At 39.7% G+C, this 15,757-nt stretch overlaps 2 protein-coding genes across 2 annotated transcripts; one reads left to right on the forward strand and one right to left on the reverse strand.

The window, feature by feature from the left end:
- Positions 1–13,215: 13,215 nt before the first annotated feature.
- PpBr36_07880 (uncharacterized protein) lies at positions 13,216–13,947 on the forward strand (the record flags this gene model as incomplete). The annotated part of the gene is made up of 1 exon (XM_029895013.1): positions 13,216–13,947. One exon carries the CDS (start codon positions 13,216–13,218, stop codon positions 13,945–13,947), a length of 732 nt encoding a protein of 243 aa, XP_029748739.1.
- A 705-nt stretch (positions 13,948–14,652) lies between these two features.
- PpBr36_07881 (uncharacterized protein) lies at positions 14,653–15,084 on the reverse strand (the record flags this gene model as incomplete). Its single annotated transcript, XM_029895014.1, has 1 exon — positions 14,653–15,084. The coding sequence occupies one exon, from the start codon at positions 15,082–15,084 to the stop codon at positions 14,653–14,655; it is 432 nt and encodes a 143-aa protein (XP_029748738.1).
- Between the last annotated feature and the right edge of the window lie 673 nt (positions 15,085–15,757).

The raw sequence follows: 15,757 nt of genomic DNA on the forward strand, positions 1-15,757 counted from the left end.
TGCGGTATTATCAGACCGTGTACCGTTGGAAAGGCGTCCCCGACTTATGGCTTTCCGACAACGCCGGACCGTTTATATCCGAGTTCCTAAACACTCTAAACGAGTTGACAGGAACAAAGCATAAACATGGAAGCGCCCGCCACCCTCAAAGTCAGGGCAGCGTCGAAATTACCAACGCTGAATTGGATCAGAAAATGCGCTTTTATGTAGACAAATACCAAACGAATTGGCGACGGCATATCCCCGCTTTCGACTTCGGCCACAACTCGTCCGTTCACGCCTCTATTGGCATGGCACCGATCGAAGCAGAAACCGGAGCTCGCCCTAGAGACCCGCTCTCTTTACCTTTACCCGAAGAAGACCTGGAGACCGGTCAGCAACAAAAGGCGCTGGAAATGGTCCGCCAAGCCCGGCAAGCTCAGGAACTGGCCCGCAACAACGGACTCGGAGCGCAGATAGAGCAACAGAGGCAGGCTAATAAGAAGCGGCGACCGGTCGACTTTACGGTGGGAGATGCGGTTTACGTTAGCAAAAAGGGTTTTTCCACCGAAGCTCCTACGACCAAGTTGGACTCGCAAAATGCAGGACCATGGACGATTCTCGAGGAAAAGGGCCACAGCTTCATTCTCGACACCCCTGCCTGGTATAAAGGTAGTAAGCTGTTCCACGCCAGCCGACTGCGCAAGGCAGCAACGGATCCATTACCTCAGCAGTATCAAAAGCCGGAACCACCGGTCGAAATTAACGGAGAACCGGAGTGGGAGGTGGAGCAAGTGTTGGCCTCACGTCTATTCGGACGAAAGAAGACGTTGCAATATCAGGTATCGTGGGTCGGACTCGACCCTGATGAGACATGGTATGAGGCCCGCGACTTGAAAAATTCACCAGTACTGCTGGATACCTTTCACAGGGAGTACCCGGACGCAGCAGGACCTCCGGTAAATTTGCAACAGTGGATCAGGAGCGCAGCAGAGGATGTTTTTGCGGAGGACGGACCCGAGGACAATGTTGCCGAGCACGATGCGAAAAAGACACGAGAGCGGAGGAAGGCCCCGAGGAGACACACGTGACAAACTCAAGACTCTGACCGCCTACGTCGATCAGGCCTTAGAGGGGGGTAATGTGAGGATCAGGCCCCTAGACCTACCCTCAGAATCACGACTCGGCTCCACACCGAGCCAGGGATCGGACAAGGATCCACTACCTCCGGATTTAAGCGCGTCTCTTGAGCGCGTCGTTGATTGTAATTTCTCTCTTCTCTTCAGTTTAGAATTTTCGTCGATAGCGCCTAATATACTGAGGTTCTCCAATGTATGCCTGGCCGTGACATATAATAATTATAGCTAACAATATACGCCAAGTAAATGGTATATTAATATTAGCAAAAATTCGATATTATACAAACCTTCCACCCGCAAAAAACACATAATAACTAACCTAATTTTATATTTTGTAGGTTTATTATTTTCACCTTTTTTAATTTAAATACCGGCCGGGCAAAAAAGAATTTACGGCCTGCAGGCATTTTAGTTTTATAAATAGAACGAAACGTTTTTGCAATAACCATTGAATTGAATTTAAACGCTAAAACCGTTAACCATTTAGCTCTTTCAGGGTTATTGTTAACAATATGGGTTGCTAACAGGGGGTTAAGCATTAGCCTAGGTGCGGCCTGGTGCTAGTTGCGGTGTAAAAGCCTGTAATTACAGGGTTTATATACACTAAATTCACTAATTTTGGGATTAATAAATTTAATTTATTAGTGGGGGAAACTTTGCTTTGTCTCCTTTATATACTTTCCGACATCGAAGTGGGGGTCCGCACCCCGCAAAAGGTTCCGGTACCGCATACGATTTTCCGAAAAATTATTTTGTATACGTTGTTCAAAAAACACCCTTATTTCCATACAAACCATTTTTGGGTTCGCATTAATTTGCTAATTTGGTGAAAATTTTAACCCGGTACAGGGTAGCTGATTCGTAAATGCAGGGTGGGTATTAAACCCGGTATAGGGTGAAACCCCATTCGCTAACTTTAAATCGCCATTCCTATATTATATAAAATATAATAAAAAGTTTGACAATTTTAGCAACCCCATTTCGGCATTATTAATTGTAATTTATAAACAAATAAAAGTGGACCCATTATATGCTAAATAACGTATATAATTAATATCCCCTTTTTTTGCTATTATTTACATAAAGTCGGAAAAAACAAATATATTAAAAATAAAACCCCAAAAAAAAAATCCCTTTTGTATCCCAACCCGACTCTAACTCCCGATATAAACCCCCTGGATAATTAAACCTTTTATACCGACCTATAACCCCTTAAATGGACAAACCCCCGAATTGGAAAAAACCCTTAAAATTGTAATAACCCCCGAATTTAAACCCCCGACTCGCATAATATTAACCCACGGAATTAATTATTAAACCAGGTAATTAACTTGGTTATTCGTTGGTAATAGTCCAAATTAGGCATATTATATAAGGTATTTCGAATACGTAAATCGCCCAAAACACGAGCTTTTTCAATTTTAATTCAATTTTAGGTATAAAGTCGGTATAATTTGTTTATTCATTAACCTATGCAGGGTAAATTCGGGTAATACGGACGGTATTAGGTTAACAAAAATCCAATATTTGTAAAAAAAACATGTAATGGGTAATTAATTAACGAATTCATTAAATACCTTAAAATTTAATAGGTAAAAACTAGGCTTTTTGGGGTTTAAACCCTATAAATTTTAAAAAAAAACTTTGTAAATTGGACGCGTTAAAGGCTTTGTTAAGCTATTAACGGGTATTTGTTTGGATTCCAGATATTTTAAAATTATTAATTTTTTTATAATTGTCAACAATATAGGTTGCTAACAGGGGGTTAGGTATTAGTCTAGGTGCGGCGTGGTGCTAGTTGCGGTGTAAAAGCCTGTAATTACAGGGTTTGTATACATTAAATTCACTAATTTTGGGATTAATAGATTTAATTCATTGGTGGGGGAAATTTTGCTTTATTTCCCTTATATACTTTCCGACATCGAAATGGGGGTCCGCACCCCGTAAAGGGTTCCGGTACCGCACACGATTTTCCGAAAATTATTTTGTATACGTTGTTGAAAAAACACCTTTATTTCCATATAAACCATTTTTGGGTTCTCACTAATTTGCTAATTTGGTGAAAATTTCAACTCGGTATAGGGTAGTTAATTCGTAAATGCAGGGTGGGTATTAAACCCGGTACAGGGTGAAACCCCAGTCGCTGATTTTGAATCGCAATTCCTGCAACACACAAGATATAATAAAAAATTTAACAACTTGAGCAACCCCATTTCGGCGTTATTTATTGTGGCTTATATACAAATGAAAATGGACCCATTACATGCTAAATAACGCATATAATTAACACCCCCTTTTTTTGCTACTATTTATATAAAATCGGAAAAAAAATACATAATAATAAAACCCTAAAAAAAAAATCCCTTTTATATTCCAACCCGACTCGAACTCCCGATATTAACCCCTTGGATAATTAAACCCTTTGTACCGACCTGTAACCTCTGAGATGGACGAACCCCCGAATTGGAAAAAACCCCCAAAATTATAATAACCCCCGGATTCAAACCCCCGATTCGCATAATATTAACGCACAGAATTAACTATTAAACCAGGTAATTAATCTGGTTTTTCGTTGGTAATAGTCCAAATTAAACATATTATATAAGGTATTTCGAATGCGTAAATCGCCCAAAACACGAGCATTTTCAATTTTAATTCAACTTTTAATATAAAATCGGTATAAATTGCTTATTAATTAACCTGTGCGAGGTAAATTCGGGTGATACGGCCGGTATTGGGCTAATAAAAATCCAGTATTTGCGAACAAAGGAAGTGTAATAGGTAATTAATTAACGAATTAATTAAATACCTTAAAATTCAATAGGTAAAAACTAAGCTTTTAGGGGTTTAAATTTTATAAATTTTAAAAAAACCTTATAAATTGGAAGCGTTAGGGGTTTTATTAGGCTATTAGCGGGTATTTGTTTGGATTCCAGGTATTTTAAAATTATTAATTCTTTTATAATTAATTCCCGTACGTAATAAAATTTTAATAACGTATATTTAATACGTTGGTGGTGCGTAGGGTTATATGCGCTAGCTATAAAACCTATATTATTTCCAAATAATACAATAAAGCCTTTTATAAATAGTCCAATCTTTATAAATAAGTTTTTAAACCATTGTGCTTTACGCAGGGTTTCCGTTAAAACATCGGTTTCGGTTTTTGGAGTGTTTAAAACTATAATACTAACCTTTTTGCATTTCCACGTTATACGGCCCCCAAATAGGGTATACAAATATCCGTAAATGGATTTTGAATTTTCCTTAGCCCCGGCAAAATCGCTATTATGAAAACCCAGTAATTTTAAACCTTTAAAACCCCCTATTAGTAAATTGGGTGGTAATTCGGTTTTAAATATTCTATTTCCGTTACAAATAAATAAGGATTTAAAACCCGCTAAATAACGTAATAAGTTTTTAGCTGCCGTTAAATGGATTTTAATGGTTTTTGTTAAAAAACGTAAAAACTATTAAACCGTAAAGCCGATATCCGGGCGCGTTAATAGCATTAAATATATAAAAATGCCGATAATACGTTGTAATAATTTAATTTCCAGCGCATTTACGGGTTTACCCCGGTTATATTTTAACACACCCGGTTATAAAAAAATAAATATAACTTTGCAATTAACTAATCCGAACGTTGTTAATACTTCCTTTATATAATGATTTTAATGGAGTTAAAATAGGCGTCTAAGCCTATCCTTTATAATTTAAACGCCTAAAAAATAGGTTGTAGGGCCCCCATTTTCCAACGCGTATATTTTATTAAAACGGGCTTTTAAATCCTAAATATATTGCAGTTTAGGACCTATTAGCAGGTAATCGTTTACGAAAATAACGATAAAATCCTTGGATTCAACGTTATAAAAAACAGCGGGATTAAAAATTAATGGTTTAAAACCTTTTTCAAAAAATAGGGTTTTAAATTTGTTTTGCCATTTTTTTAAACCCTGTTTCAAACCATATAACGCTTTTTCCAACTGTGTAACCTGCAATTTTTTCGGGTTATAACCCATTTCCACTAAAGTTTTAGCAGTAATAGGGTTACAATTTTTTACCCATTCGTTAAAACCGTTTGGAATTTGCAAATATATATTTACGTCGGTAAAGTTACTATTTAAAAACGTACGGATAAAATCGTTTTGTTTTATTTCCCAATTTTGTGCATTAATTATAACTAATAATATACGCCAAATAGCTGGTATATTAATGTTAGCAAAAGTTTCGATATAATTCAGGCCTTCGACCTGTAAAAGACCCCTAATACCAAATTTAATTTTATATTTGAAAGGCTTATTATTTTAATCCTTTTTTAATTTAAATACCGGCCGGGTGAAAACGAGTTTACGGTTTATTGGTATTTTAATTTTTGGGACAAAGCGGAAGGTTTTTGCAATAACGATTTGGTCGAATTTAAACGCTAAAACAATTAACTATTTAGCACTTTTAAGGTTATTTAAAACCTGTTAGTAACTATTTGGTTCACCATTTTTGATGCGCTTCTTTTTTATTTTCCTTTTGGTTTAAAAACAAAATAATGCACGTAATCTATATTCATTAAATCTGGGTTTTCGAATTGCGTATTTGAATTATTTATATTTTGTATTTTAAGTGCTAAAAACACCAGAATTTCCGTTGTTTTAAATACTGGATTAGGTACCGCTACCGTTATAAGCTTTGGGGGGCGAACGGTAGGCTGTACAAACCTAGCAGGCACTTTATTTTCAAGGTTCAAATATTCTGTAACGGGCTGTAATTGCCCTGGAACCGGTAGTAAATACCCTGTATTTTCAAAGTTTTTTAAGGGATAATTATCCGCTGGAACGCTGTTAATTTCGTTTTTAAATTCAAAATTAAAATCCCCCTTTAAAATGTGTAGCGTTTTCCCTGGAATAACCAAATTTTCAACGTATATACCCTTTATAATTTTACGGTAAAAGTTATATATACGGCCGTTTAACGGGTGCGTAAACCAACATTGTAAAATTTAATAAATGGGTTAAAAATTTCACCGTTTCGGTGCGGGGAACCAATTTATTAAATTTTTGGCGTTTTTCCAACGGTATAATAGCCTGGTATACAATATTAATTGCCCGAAAATACCCTAAATTGGGTTTGTGCGGTAATCCAGGTTGGAATTCGGAATAAAATTCCTCGTAAAATATTAAATCCCTATTAATTACCGCTGTACGGTTAACTAAATTAATCACGGTACATAGTAAATAACACCATAAATATAACGGTAAACCCGCCGCTATAATAGTAAACCGAAACTTATCCAAAATAACCTTAACGGACCGTTCCGTTAATACGTTTTGGCCGTGGTTATAAGGATTCGAAATGCTAAAATTAACACCTTTACTTGTAAACCAATTTTAAAGGTTTATATTAACTTCGTACCCCCCATCGAAGTAAAAATTCAGGGGGTAACGCCCGTACGTAATTTTTAAAACCCTAAAAAAACCTTTAATAGCCATTAAAACCGTAGGTCCGGTTTTATTTTCTAATAGGATAAACCACCGAAAACGTGATTTTCGGTCCACTAGTAACAAAAATACGGGCTTTTTATTGTAAAAATTAGGTTTAAAAATCATTGTATTACCTCTCATAAAATCGAAAATAATAAGGGGTGTAGGGAATACAATTTTATTTGTACGCCTAACAAAAATGGTTTTAATATAAATAACATAGGTAATTGTCCTAATTTTATCGAAATTAGGTAAACCTTTTATAATTTTAACGGTTTTTTTTAGCAATAATAACCCTATATGCCCCAAACGTCTGTGCTATGACAGGGTTTTTTGGGCCTGGATTTCGTTACAATTACCTGTAATTCCATTTCCTTTAAAGGTTAACCAACCGTCCGTAATCCGTTTTAGGCTTAAAAGGAGGTAATTTACAGGGGCTTGCTCTAAATCCAATAATAAAAAAGGTTTTAACAACGGATTTCTTATATGGGAAACCCCCTTTTTTCGGAAATAATCCCTTTTATACTAAACTGCATAAAAGGGTTATTTAACGGTATGCCGGGCCTAGGGGGCCTAATTTCACGTGGATTTTCGGGGTTTTTACCGCTAAATTTCTGCGTTATAGGTGAATTTACGGTTATTTCCGTATTTTGTTCGGGATTTAGCTTTTCCGTTACTGTATTTTCTTCCGGTTCCGAATCGGTGTAAATTTAATAATCCTCGTAATCTTCGGGGTTTATGCTATTTAATTTTATTTACAGCGGGGTTGCGTAACCCTTTATAACCCCTTGTAAAACTATATCAAAAACGGTGTTATATTTACCTATTACACAGGCGTAATTCGAAATAACGTTATTTTGAACAAGGATATTGCACCCTTTAACCTTTGAACAAAACGAATATTTAGCGGTATTTAAACGTTCCCACGCCTTGCGATTTTTATCGTACAAAGTATTTTTTACTAATACCCCCCTTATATTATAATATACAAAACCATTAACGATATTTATTCCAAACGAGGGGATATATAAAACGTTATTTAACGTACTTTTTCTAAATTCGTCAGTTTTTCGGCCCTAACGGATGTGTATTTTTACAATTCCGGTATTTACAGGCCTAATAGGGCCATTTCTTGTACCGATTTCGATTGTAAAACCGGGGGTATAATCGGTAAAAAATTGCTTATTTGCAAAAATATGGTGCGTGCTATTTACATCGTACAGGATAGGGTAATTTAATTTCCATAATTTAGGGGTCCTTTTTACGCCGCGTTTAGGTTTTGTTTTAACCCTAAAATTAACTGTTAAAATTTGTGGTTTTAGCGTTTTACCGGTATCGGTTTGCGAATCCGAATCGGAACGTAATTTTATAATTCCGCTAATAGCGGAATTAACCTCCTGTTCCAGGGCGTTATACGCTGCGCCTTTATTAACGTCACCTGGAATCGAGCCCGTAAATAATTCGAAATTTATAAAAGTTATGGACGTTCCAGCGGTTAATTCGCTGGAATTGGAGGATTTAGTATTTTTTGCAAAAACAGAATCCGAATTAAAGTTTTTACTTTTTTTTCTTGATTTAGAGGTGTTTTCCTGCCCATTATTCTCCTTTTTAGCGCCTTTTTTAGCTTTTTATTAACCCGTTTTTTTGCCTTCAGACCTATAATTAACGGCCTTAGCCGTTGTAAAGCCTGAAATCGAATTTTCGCATATAAGGTCCGCCATAAGGTATTGCAAATTTAATTTTTCCGAATTTTGGCCTATTACCTGCAGGGCCCGTTGAGTACTGCGTTGGCGTTCGGTCCAAATAAGGAATATCCCCTTTGAAGCCCGTAGGTCTTAATTTCGTACGTTTACGGGGTTAATTTGCACGTTGGTATTCGCTAATTTAACAACCAGTAAATTAAAACGGTTATTAAATTTGGGTATTGCTTTTTTAAATTTTGAAACATTTAAGGCGTGGAATTCCCGATATAGTGAATTTCGACTGATTTCGGGTGCAACGGAATAACTATTTTCCAGGGTTTTATAAACCGTTACGGGGCTGGAATGCTATGTAATAAATTTTGAGGGTTTTTTGGTTAAACTGTTTTTTATAAGTAATAATAGGATTAATTACTCGTATTCCGGTAGGGTATAACCAATTATAGGGTGGCAAATAAGTTCCGCTGTTTTTATAACCTTAAATCATATTATTAACGCCTGTTTCCACAAATCGTAATTGCTAAGTTTTATTAATTTACAATTTTCGGGGAAAAAAACACCCGTTTCGATAATTTTTTACCTATCCCGCTACCTAAAATGAGGTTACCAGGTGGATTAGGGGGTGCGGTAGCGGGTTTGTTTTCCGAATTACTATTTAAATCAGTGGAATTACCGTTTTTTAGGGTTAATAAGGTAGTTAATTGTTGAATTGTTTTTTAAAATTAATCTATTTGCGTAGTTAACGCTTTTAATTGCAGGTTTTGGGCTTGTAATTTAGCGGTTAAAACTTCGTTTGGGCTGGGTTTAAGCCTTTTATTATTTGGAATTGGGCCGGGAAAGCCCAATATAGGGCTGTTTTCCATTGTAAAGTAATTTGAATTATAATTGCAATTCGTTAATTTATAGCGATAATTAATTAACCTAATTGTTTAAGGGTAAATACCTTATTAATTTAGGATTTTCATACAGTTTGCCTTTTAACGGGTATAGGCTTGTAATTGCCAATTACAGGGTTTATTGCTATTTTTAATGGTTAAAATCCATTGAAATACAGGGTTGGAATCCCTAAAATCTATAATTAATGGGTGCCCTGGTATTTGTACCAATCCAGGTACACGTAACGATTTCAATTCGTTAAATGGGTGCAAAGTAAATTGCAGGGTATCGTGCAGGGTAAATTAACCATTAACGTAATTCCGCTAATAAATTTATGGGCTATTATAAACTTTATTAAACGCATTAGGATTTAATGGGTTATTAGCGAACGAATACAGGGGTTTTTGGCCCTAATTCGCTAGCGTAAACCCTATTAAAAATTTGAACCAATCACAATGGCGTGCACGATCTATAAAAACCGCACCAAAAATTTTTAGATTTGCAATGCAAGCGATCGCTGCAGTACCTAAAAAGGCCTAAATCGAACGCTAATTTTAAGCGATCCCCATTGTAAATACAGGGGGTTAGGTGCTAAATTAGCGCCTAAAACCAACAATTTTGCACAAAAACAGCAATATTTTCGTCAGTATACGTGCTATAAAAATGCGACAATAACCAAAATAAAACCTAAATTTCAGGCTTTCCAGCAATGCAAAATGCATTTTAATGCACAAACTAAAACCTTTCCGGGTTTATAACCTGTTAATAATATGGGTTGTTAACAGGGGGTTAGGCATTAGCCTAAGTGCGGCGTGGTGTTAATTACGGTGTAAAAACCTGTAATTACAGGGTTTATATATATTAAATTCACTAATTTTGGGATTAATAAATTTAATTTATTGGTGGGGGAGATTTTGCTCTATCTCCCTTATATACTTTCCGATATCGAAATTGGGTCCGCACCCCGGAAAGCGTTCCGGTGCCGCATACGATTTTCCGAAAAATTATTTTATATGCGTTGTTTAAAAAAACACCCTTATTTCTATACAAACCATTTCTTGGTTCGCACTAATTTGCTAATATGGTGAAAATTTAAACCCGATACAGGGTAGCTGACTCGTAAGTCCAGGGTGGGTGTGAACCCGGTATAGGGTGAACCCCATTCGCTGGCACTTTGAATCGCAACTCCTGCAATACAAAATATAACGGAAAAAGCCGACAGCCCCAACAGCCCCACTTCGGCCCTATCTATTGTGGCTTATATAAAAATAAAAGTGGACCTATTATATGCCAAATAACGCATATAATTAACACTGTTTTTTCGATTTTTTTCGATTTTCGATTTTGTTGAATATTATTTTTAATTCTTAACCAAATTTCATAATTTTTCAACGTGGGGGGTCGTATATATATGTACCGTTATAATAGATTTTTGTATATATACCGTATTATATAAACCGTTCAATAAGCAAATAGGCAAAGTTTACACTTTTTTGTATAGAATTTACAATTGCAATTCGTTTATACTTTCACAAATTTTAACGATAATAAAACCAAAACTTCAGGATTGGATTACGTATACAAACGAACGTCCACGTATAATTCAATTTATAATATTGGTTTTAACAATTTCTTTATAGTGAAAAATGCTAAATGTGTATTTTATGAATCTTTTCGCTTTATTTAATTAATTGTATATTATTTTTGTTTTGCAGCCATACTGTTATGGATTCGTGCTTAAGGCACATATCACGTGATGAGATACAGGAGCGGGTCGGGGACAATGTATAAAAGGGAAAGACACTACCACGACCCGGACACACACCTTTCCTTCCTTCTCCCCTCAGCGTTAGTAATAACACCAATAAGGATACTTAACGGTCCCAAGGCCGTTGGCTTACCCTATAACACATACTTTATAATTTCTGCACGTGGGGCGTGGCATATACATATAGACTATAATTTTATAGTTTGGTACACATATCCAACTATATAAGCCGTTAAATACGCGGATAGGCAAGGTATATTTAATTCTATATATAATTTATAATCGAAACGTTGTTATATTTTCACCAATTTTGAGATTAATATAACCAAAGTTCTAAGGAGTGGATAACGTATATAAACAAACGTCAACATAAAATCCGATTTATAATAACCGCTTTTTTCACTTTTTACTTCATTTAATCAAATAGAATTTATAAAGCAACAGTTTATAAGCATTTATCTACAAATTTATAAAATAATGGATATATCAAAGTTCCTTTCACTTTTACCAAAATTTGCGTAAATTATTCAGTTTTTGAATAAATCATCAGTTAATATAGAAATATTAATATCATTTTTGTTTAAATCGATAATTGCATGCTTTTTGCAGTTTTGGGTCCGCTAAGCTATTAATATTGTAGTTTAGTTTCAAATTAATATTATATATCACAATTTAAAGTAAAAATTAAATGTAATAAAAAATTACAAATTTTACTAAACATTTAAATATCTTTCCAAATACACTGGCTACAAAAGCGCGGCTGCAGGTAAAAGAATTAGCAAGCTCCAATTATTCCAACACAGGTTATTTTATATTTTTATAATTTCTATTTATTTTTTTATTCGAATGTTCAATTACATATTATAATTAAACCATTTCTTTTTGCTATTATAATGCGAACATATAATATATACCCGCTATAAAGGGCGAAATGCGACAAATTGTCGTTATTAGTACCGGCGTACGGCTATAAACGGCGAAATACGACAAATTGTCGTTGGTGGTACCGCCATAAACGGGGAAATGCGACAAATTGTCCTCAGATTAAAACGACCGCGTTCTTTTCGGCTAATGTAATTGGTCGAAAAACCATATATGGAGCGCTCGGTCCCCACTGCGAAGCAGGGGGGTCTAGTTTGAGCACTGAGACTAAACGAGCGCGATATTTTCGGCCAATGTAATTGGTCGCAAAGCCATGTGGCTGAAAGCTACTTGGAGCGCTCGGACCCCGCAGGGGTCTAGTCTGAGCACTGGCACTAGGTCCACTCCTCTCCGTCGCTTTGCTTCACCGCCTACCCGCTCGATCGTGCACACTTCTCCGACGCGGTTGCGATTATGCGCGAGGGGGAATAAGCCGTGCAAAGAGCGGATGGAACATTAGATTTCTTGAAATTTCTGTATTGCGACTGGACTTCTATTTCCGTTTATGTGAAAAAAAAATGAAAAAAAAAAGTGCAGGAGCACCAAATAGCATGCGGGTATATGGTACGACATCAGGTTCCCAACCTAGGCCAAATTCGCCCAGAAACTCGCGCAGGGGTTACAGCCATCAACTTTTTCCCTCGGGGTGTGCAGCCCATCGAACCTCGAACGACGACAATCGCTTATCATTGTTCTAGCATGTCAAATTGAATCAAAGAAAAGCAAAGCCGTTCTGTAAAAAGAAACTAGCCGGGATCATGCTGCCCGAGCTGCCTTGGCCCCAGCCCCGAAAAGACGAACAAAAAAACGGTGACGGCAAGTCGGAATGCCAAAGAAATGCTCGGCCTAGCCAACCCCCCCACCGACCAATCAGCGCCAACCACGACTGCGACCCCTTGTCGACAACATCCACTTGTCGACAGGACGACCCAACCTCGTGCAGTGCTGCCCAAAAAAAACAAAGAGGTTACTACAGATGCGTAGATGGCGGCACGTCGTGGTCACCGCCAGTTTGTCAAGTGCAGGAACCTTGGGTGACTGGGGGGTTTGCCTCGGATCCATGAATATCCACCCTGTTCTGGTCTGCCATTTTACTGTGTATAAAGATGCCGCCACGCTCGCCCAAGTTTACGACTTGTTGTTTTTCTTTCTTTTTTTCTCCTCAGGGGCGGGCACCTCTCGAGTTTCTTCAGGGTGTGCCAGAGGTGTGTGTGTGTAGTGGTGTTTCTTTTTTTTTCCCTTTTCGCGAGAGGGGGGTTAGAGAGAAACACAAACACATACACACTTTTTTTCTCATAAGCCTAATTTTAATCATTATCTTGCCGCTCGAGCTTCAGGCAAAAAAAGAGTTGGTCATCATGAGCTTGCAAGATCTTTACTCTTCAGCAACAACTTCAACAGCAACAACAACAACAGCAACAGCAAACTTTCTGCTCCCGTTGGGAGCGGCAGCACCGACAATGTCTTTCGAGACAAGCTTCCGCCCGTCCAGCAAGGCGGTCGGCGCCTCGTCCCTGCCCAACCTACCGGCCTTGTTCGTCTGCTTCATGCTCCTCCTGCAGACGTACCTTGCGCTGGCCAACCCTGCCGCCGCAGCTGCCGCCTCGGCGCTGTTCCCGGGGTACAAGACCCCCTCGCGCAACGGCGACAGGAACACCGACAACCACCACAAGGACGGCAGTGACGAATACATCAAGCTCAGCAGGGACCACGACGTGATCCTCCCGCGGCAACAACGGCAACAACAATCGGTCGGCTCGACCTGCGACGGCTCCGAGGGGCAGTGGAACTGCATGACGACCTCGTGGCAGAGATGCGCGGCGGGCCGGTGGAGCGTCGTCGTCGACGCGGCCGACGGGACGACCTGTCACCCCGGAGGCTTGACTTGGGACTTTGCCATCGAGGACGGGAGGGGGCAGGGTGGTGGGAACGGAGGGGGCCGCGCCACCAGCAGCGCGTTCCCTGGTCCCGGATGGGGATTGAAGGGCGGTATAGGTGGGGGTGGAGGGGGAGGTGGAAGGCATTCACTAGGTGAATGGAGCCTGGTCCTTTTTGGGGGCTTAGGGCTGGTCGTGGGCGGCTGGGTCTAGCATTGGTGGAATGGCGGACGTTACATGGACCCATGGGTGTTTTGGACATAAAAAAAAAAAACTGATGTCCCCCCGCCAGGTCTTGTCTGATGGGACTCTCGACATTCTTTTGAGGTCCCCAAGCCTGGTTGGGACTCACAGAGGGCTTGGTATCAAGACCCCACTACCTTTTCTTTGTACGGGCGGAGAGACCAACGTGAGGCGAGGGGGCCGGAAGCTTAGGGTGGACCATACAAGGTTTGCGCCCCTGGCAACGGTTTCCCTTGGCCTGTTTGCACAGTGGGGGGGGAGGAATCATGATAGCAACACTCCCCCCCATCATGCCTTTTTCCTTTGTAACGGCGAGATGACGCAACGAGATTTAATGACAATGAGCATGCTTTGCCATTTTACTTGACTCTTCGATGTGCAATGTGATTTGACTTTTCCGGCCTGTGAATTTGGCCTTCTCTACCCACTTTGGGACTTGGTCTTGTGGTTCAATAACAAGTAGACTATCTCAGAGTAGCTACCGGCTATGAAGATTTTGGCGCAGAATTTGTCCTCGCAAGCAACTTGAGAGAGAAAGGGAAAAAAAAGAAAAAAAAAAACCAGGGAATGGATCCCGACAAATCAACGATCAGTGAGCAAATGCAACCTTTGTCTGTCCCCAAACCACAAAGACTGCAAAGTGCAAAACCCATACGGACAGCGCACTACCCAGAATCACTGGCGGCGCACGTGGCGCCGACGGCCAATGGCAAACTGGTCGTCGCAGAGGTACGCCAGAGTCTCGCACGACTCGCGGCGGATATCCTCGAGGATCGAGTAGGGCGTGCCCCGGATCCTGAGGGGCCAGCTGCTGCCCGGCGGCACGACCTGGGCCTCGGTGAAGAGCTCGACGAGGTAGTCGGCGGTCCACTGCCAGATGTAGATCTGCATGTCGACCTCGCCGAGGTCGATCGGCGTGCTGGTTATGTATCCGATCAGGCGCTCGTGCAGCTCGTGGTCGAAAAAGTTGTCGAGCACGACGTCGAACCGGTCCACGCACTCCTCCCACAGGCACTTGCGGACCGCGAAGACGTAGGGTCGGAAGTCAAACGGGCCCGTGTGGAGCTCCGGCACGAGAATGGTTCGTGGGTCCCTGGTGTCTTGCATCGTGGGCTTTTGCGTCTGGTTTGCTCCGTCGATCTTCTTGTCGGTCGAACTGGCTGTATCTTGTCAAGTATTAGACGGATCCGCGTTGCTGTCTGTGATGATGGCTCAATGATATGGGGAAAAAAAAAAAGAAGAATTCTTGTCATGGGATCTGAGGCATTTTATACTGATTTGCGATTCAACAAGTAACTACATGTTGATGGGTCATTGTTTTATGTTGCCTGGTGCACATATGCTGTCTCTTGCGGCCGGTTGCTTCCAAGAAGTCACTTTGCGCAAGCCTCTGGTAAAGTAGCAACAACATGTGGCTGTTCCCACAGCGGTATACCAGTCGCAACTGTAGCAGTTTTATCTGGGTGGAGCTCCAAGACTTTGATCGCTAACTTGTCAGGAGTCCATTACAGCCATGTTGGAAATACCCTATGCAATGTCCCGACTTGGATTGCCGCATCGAATGGCCCGGTTTCTTTTGCTTATCCGATTCAACAAGCTGCCGGCTCAGACCGTCATAAACACTTTGGTAGTGATGGTACCCCAGACGCAGCCGGCGCGGCAGTCTTGTCCCTTCTCCCTCGAGCTCACATTAACTGGCAGGTTTGACTTTTTTCGAGATAATATCTATAGGCTCTTGCAGTGTCGTGGACGATGAGTCAGGCTATGTTTCCAAAGTCAA

The sequence above is a fragment of the Pyricularia pennisetigena genome, chromosome 1 (genome assembly GCF_004337985.1).
Source record: "Pyricularia pennisetigena strain Br36 chromosome 1, whole genome shotgun sequence".
Lineage (NCBI taxonomy): Eukaryota > Fungi > Ascomycota > Sordariomycetes > Magnaporthales > Pyriculariaceae > Pyricularia > Pyricularia pennisetigena.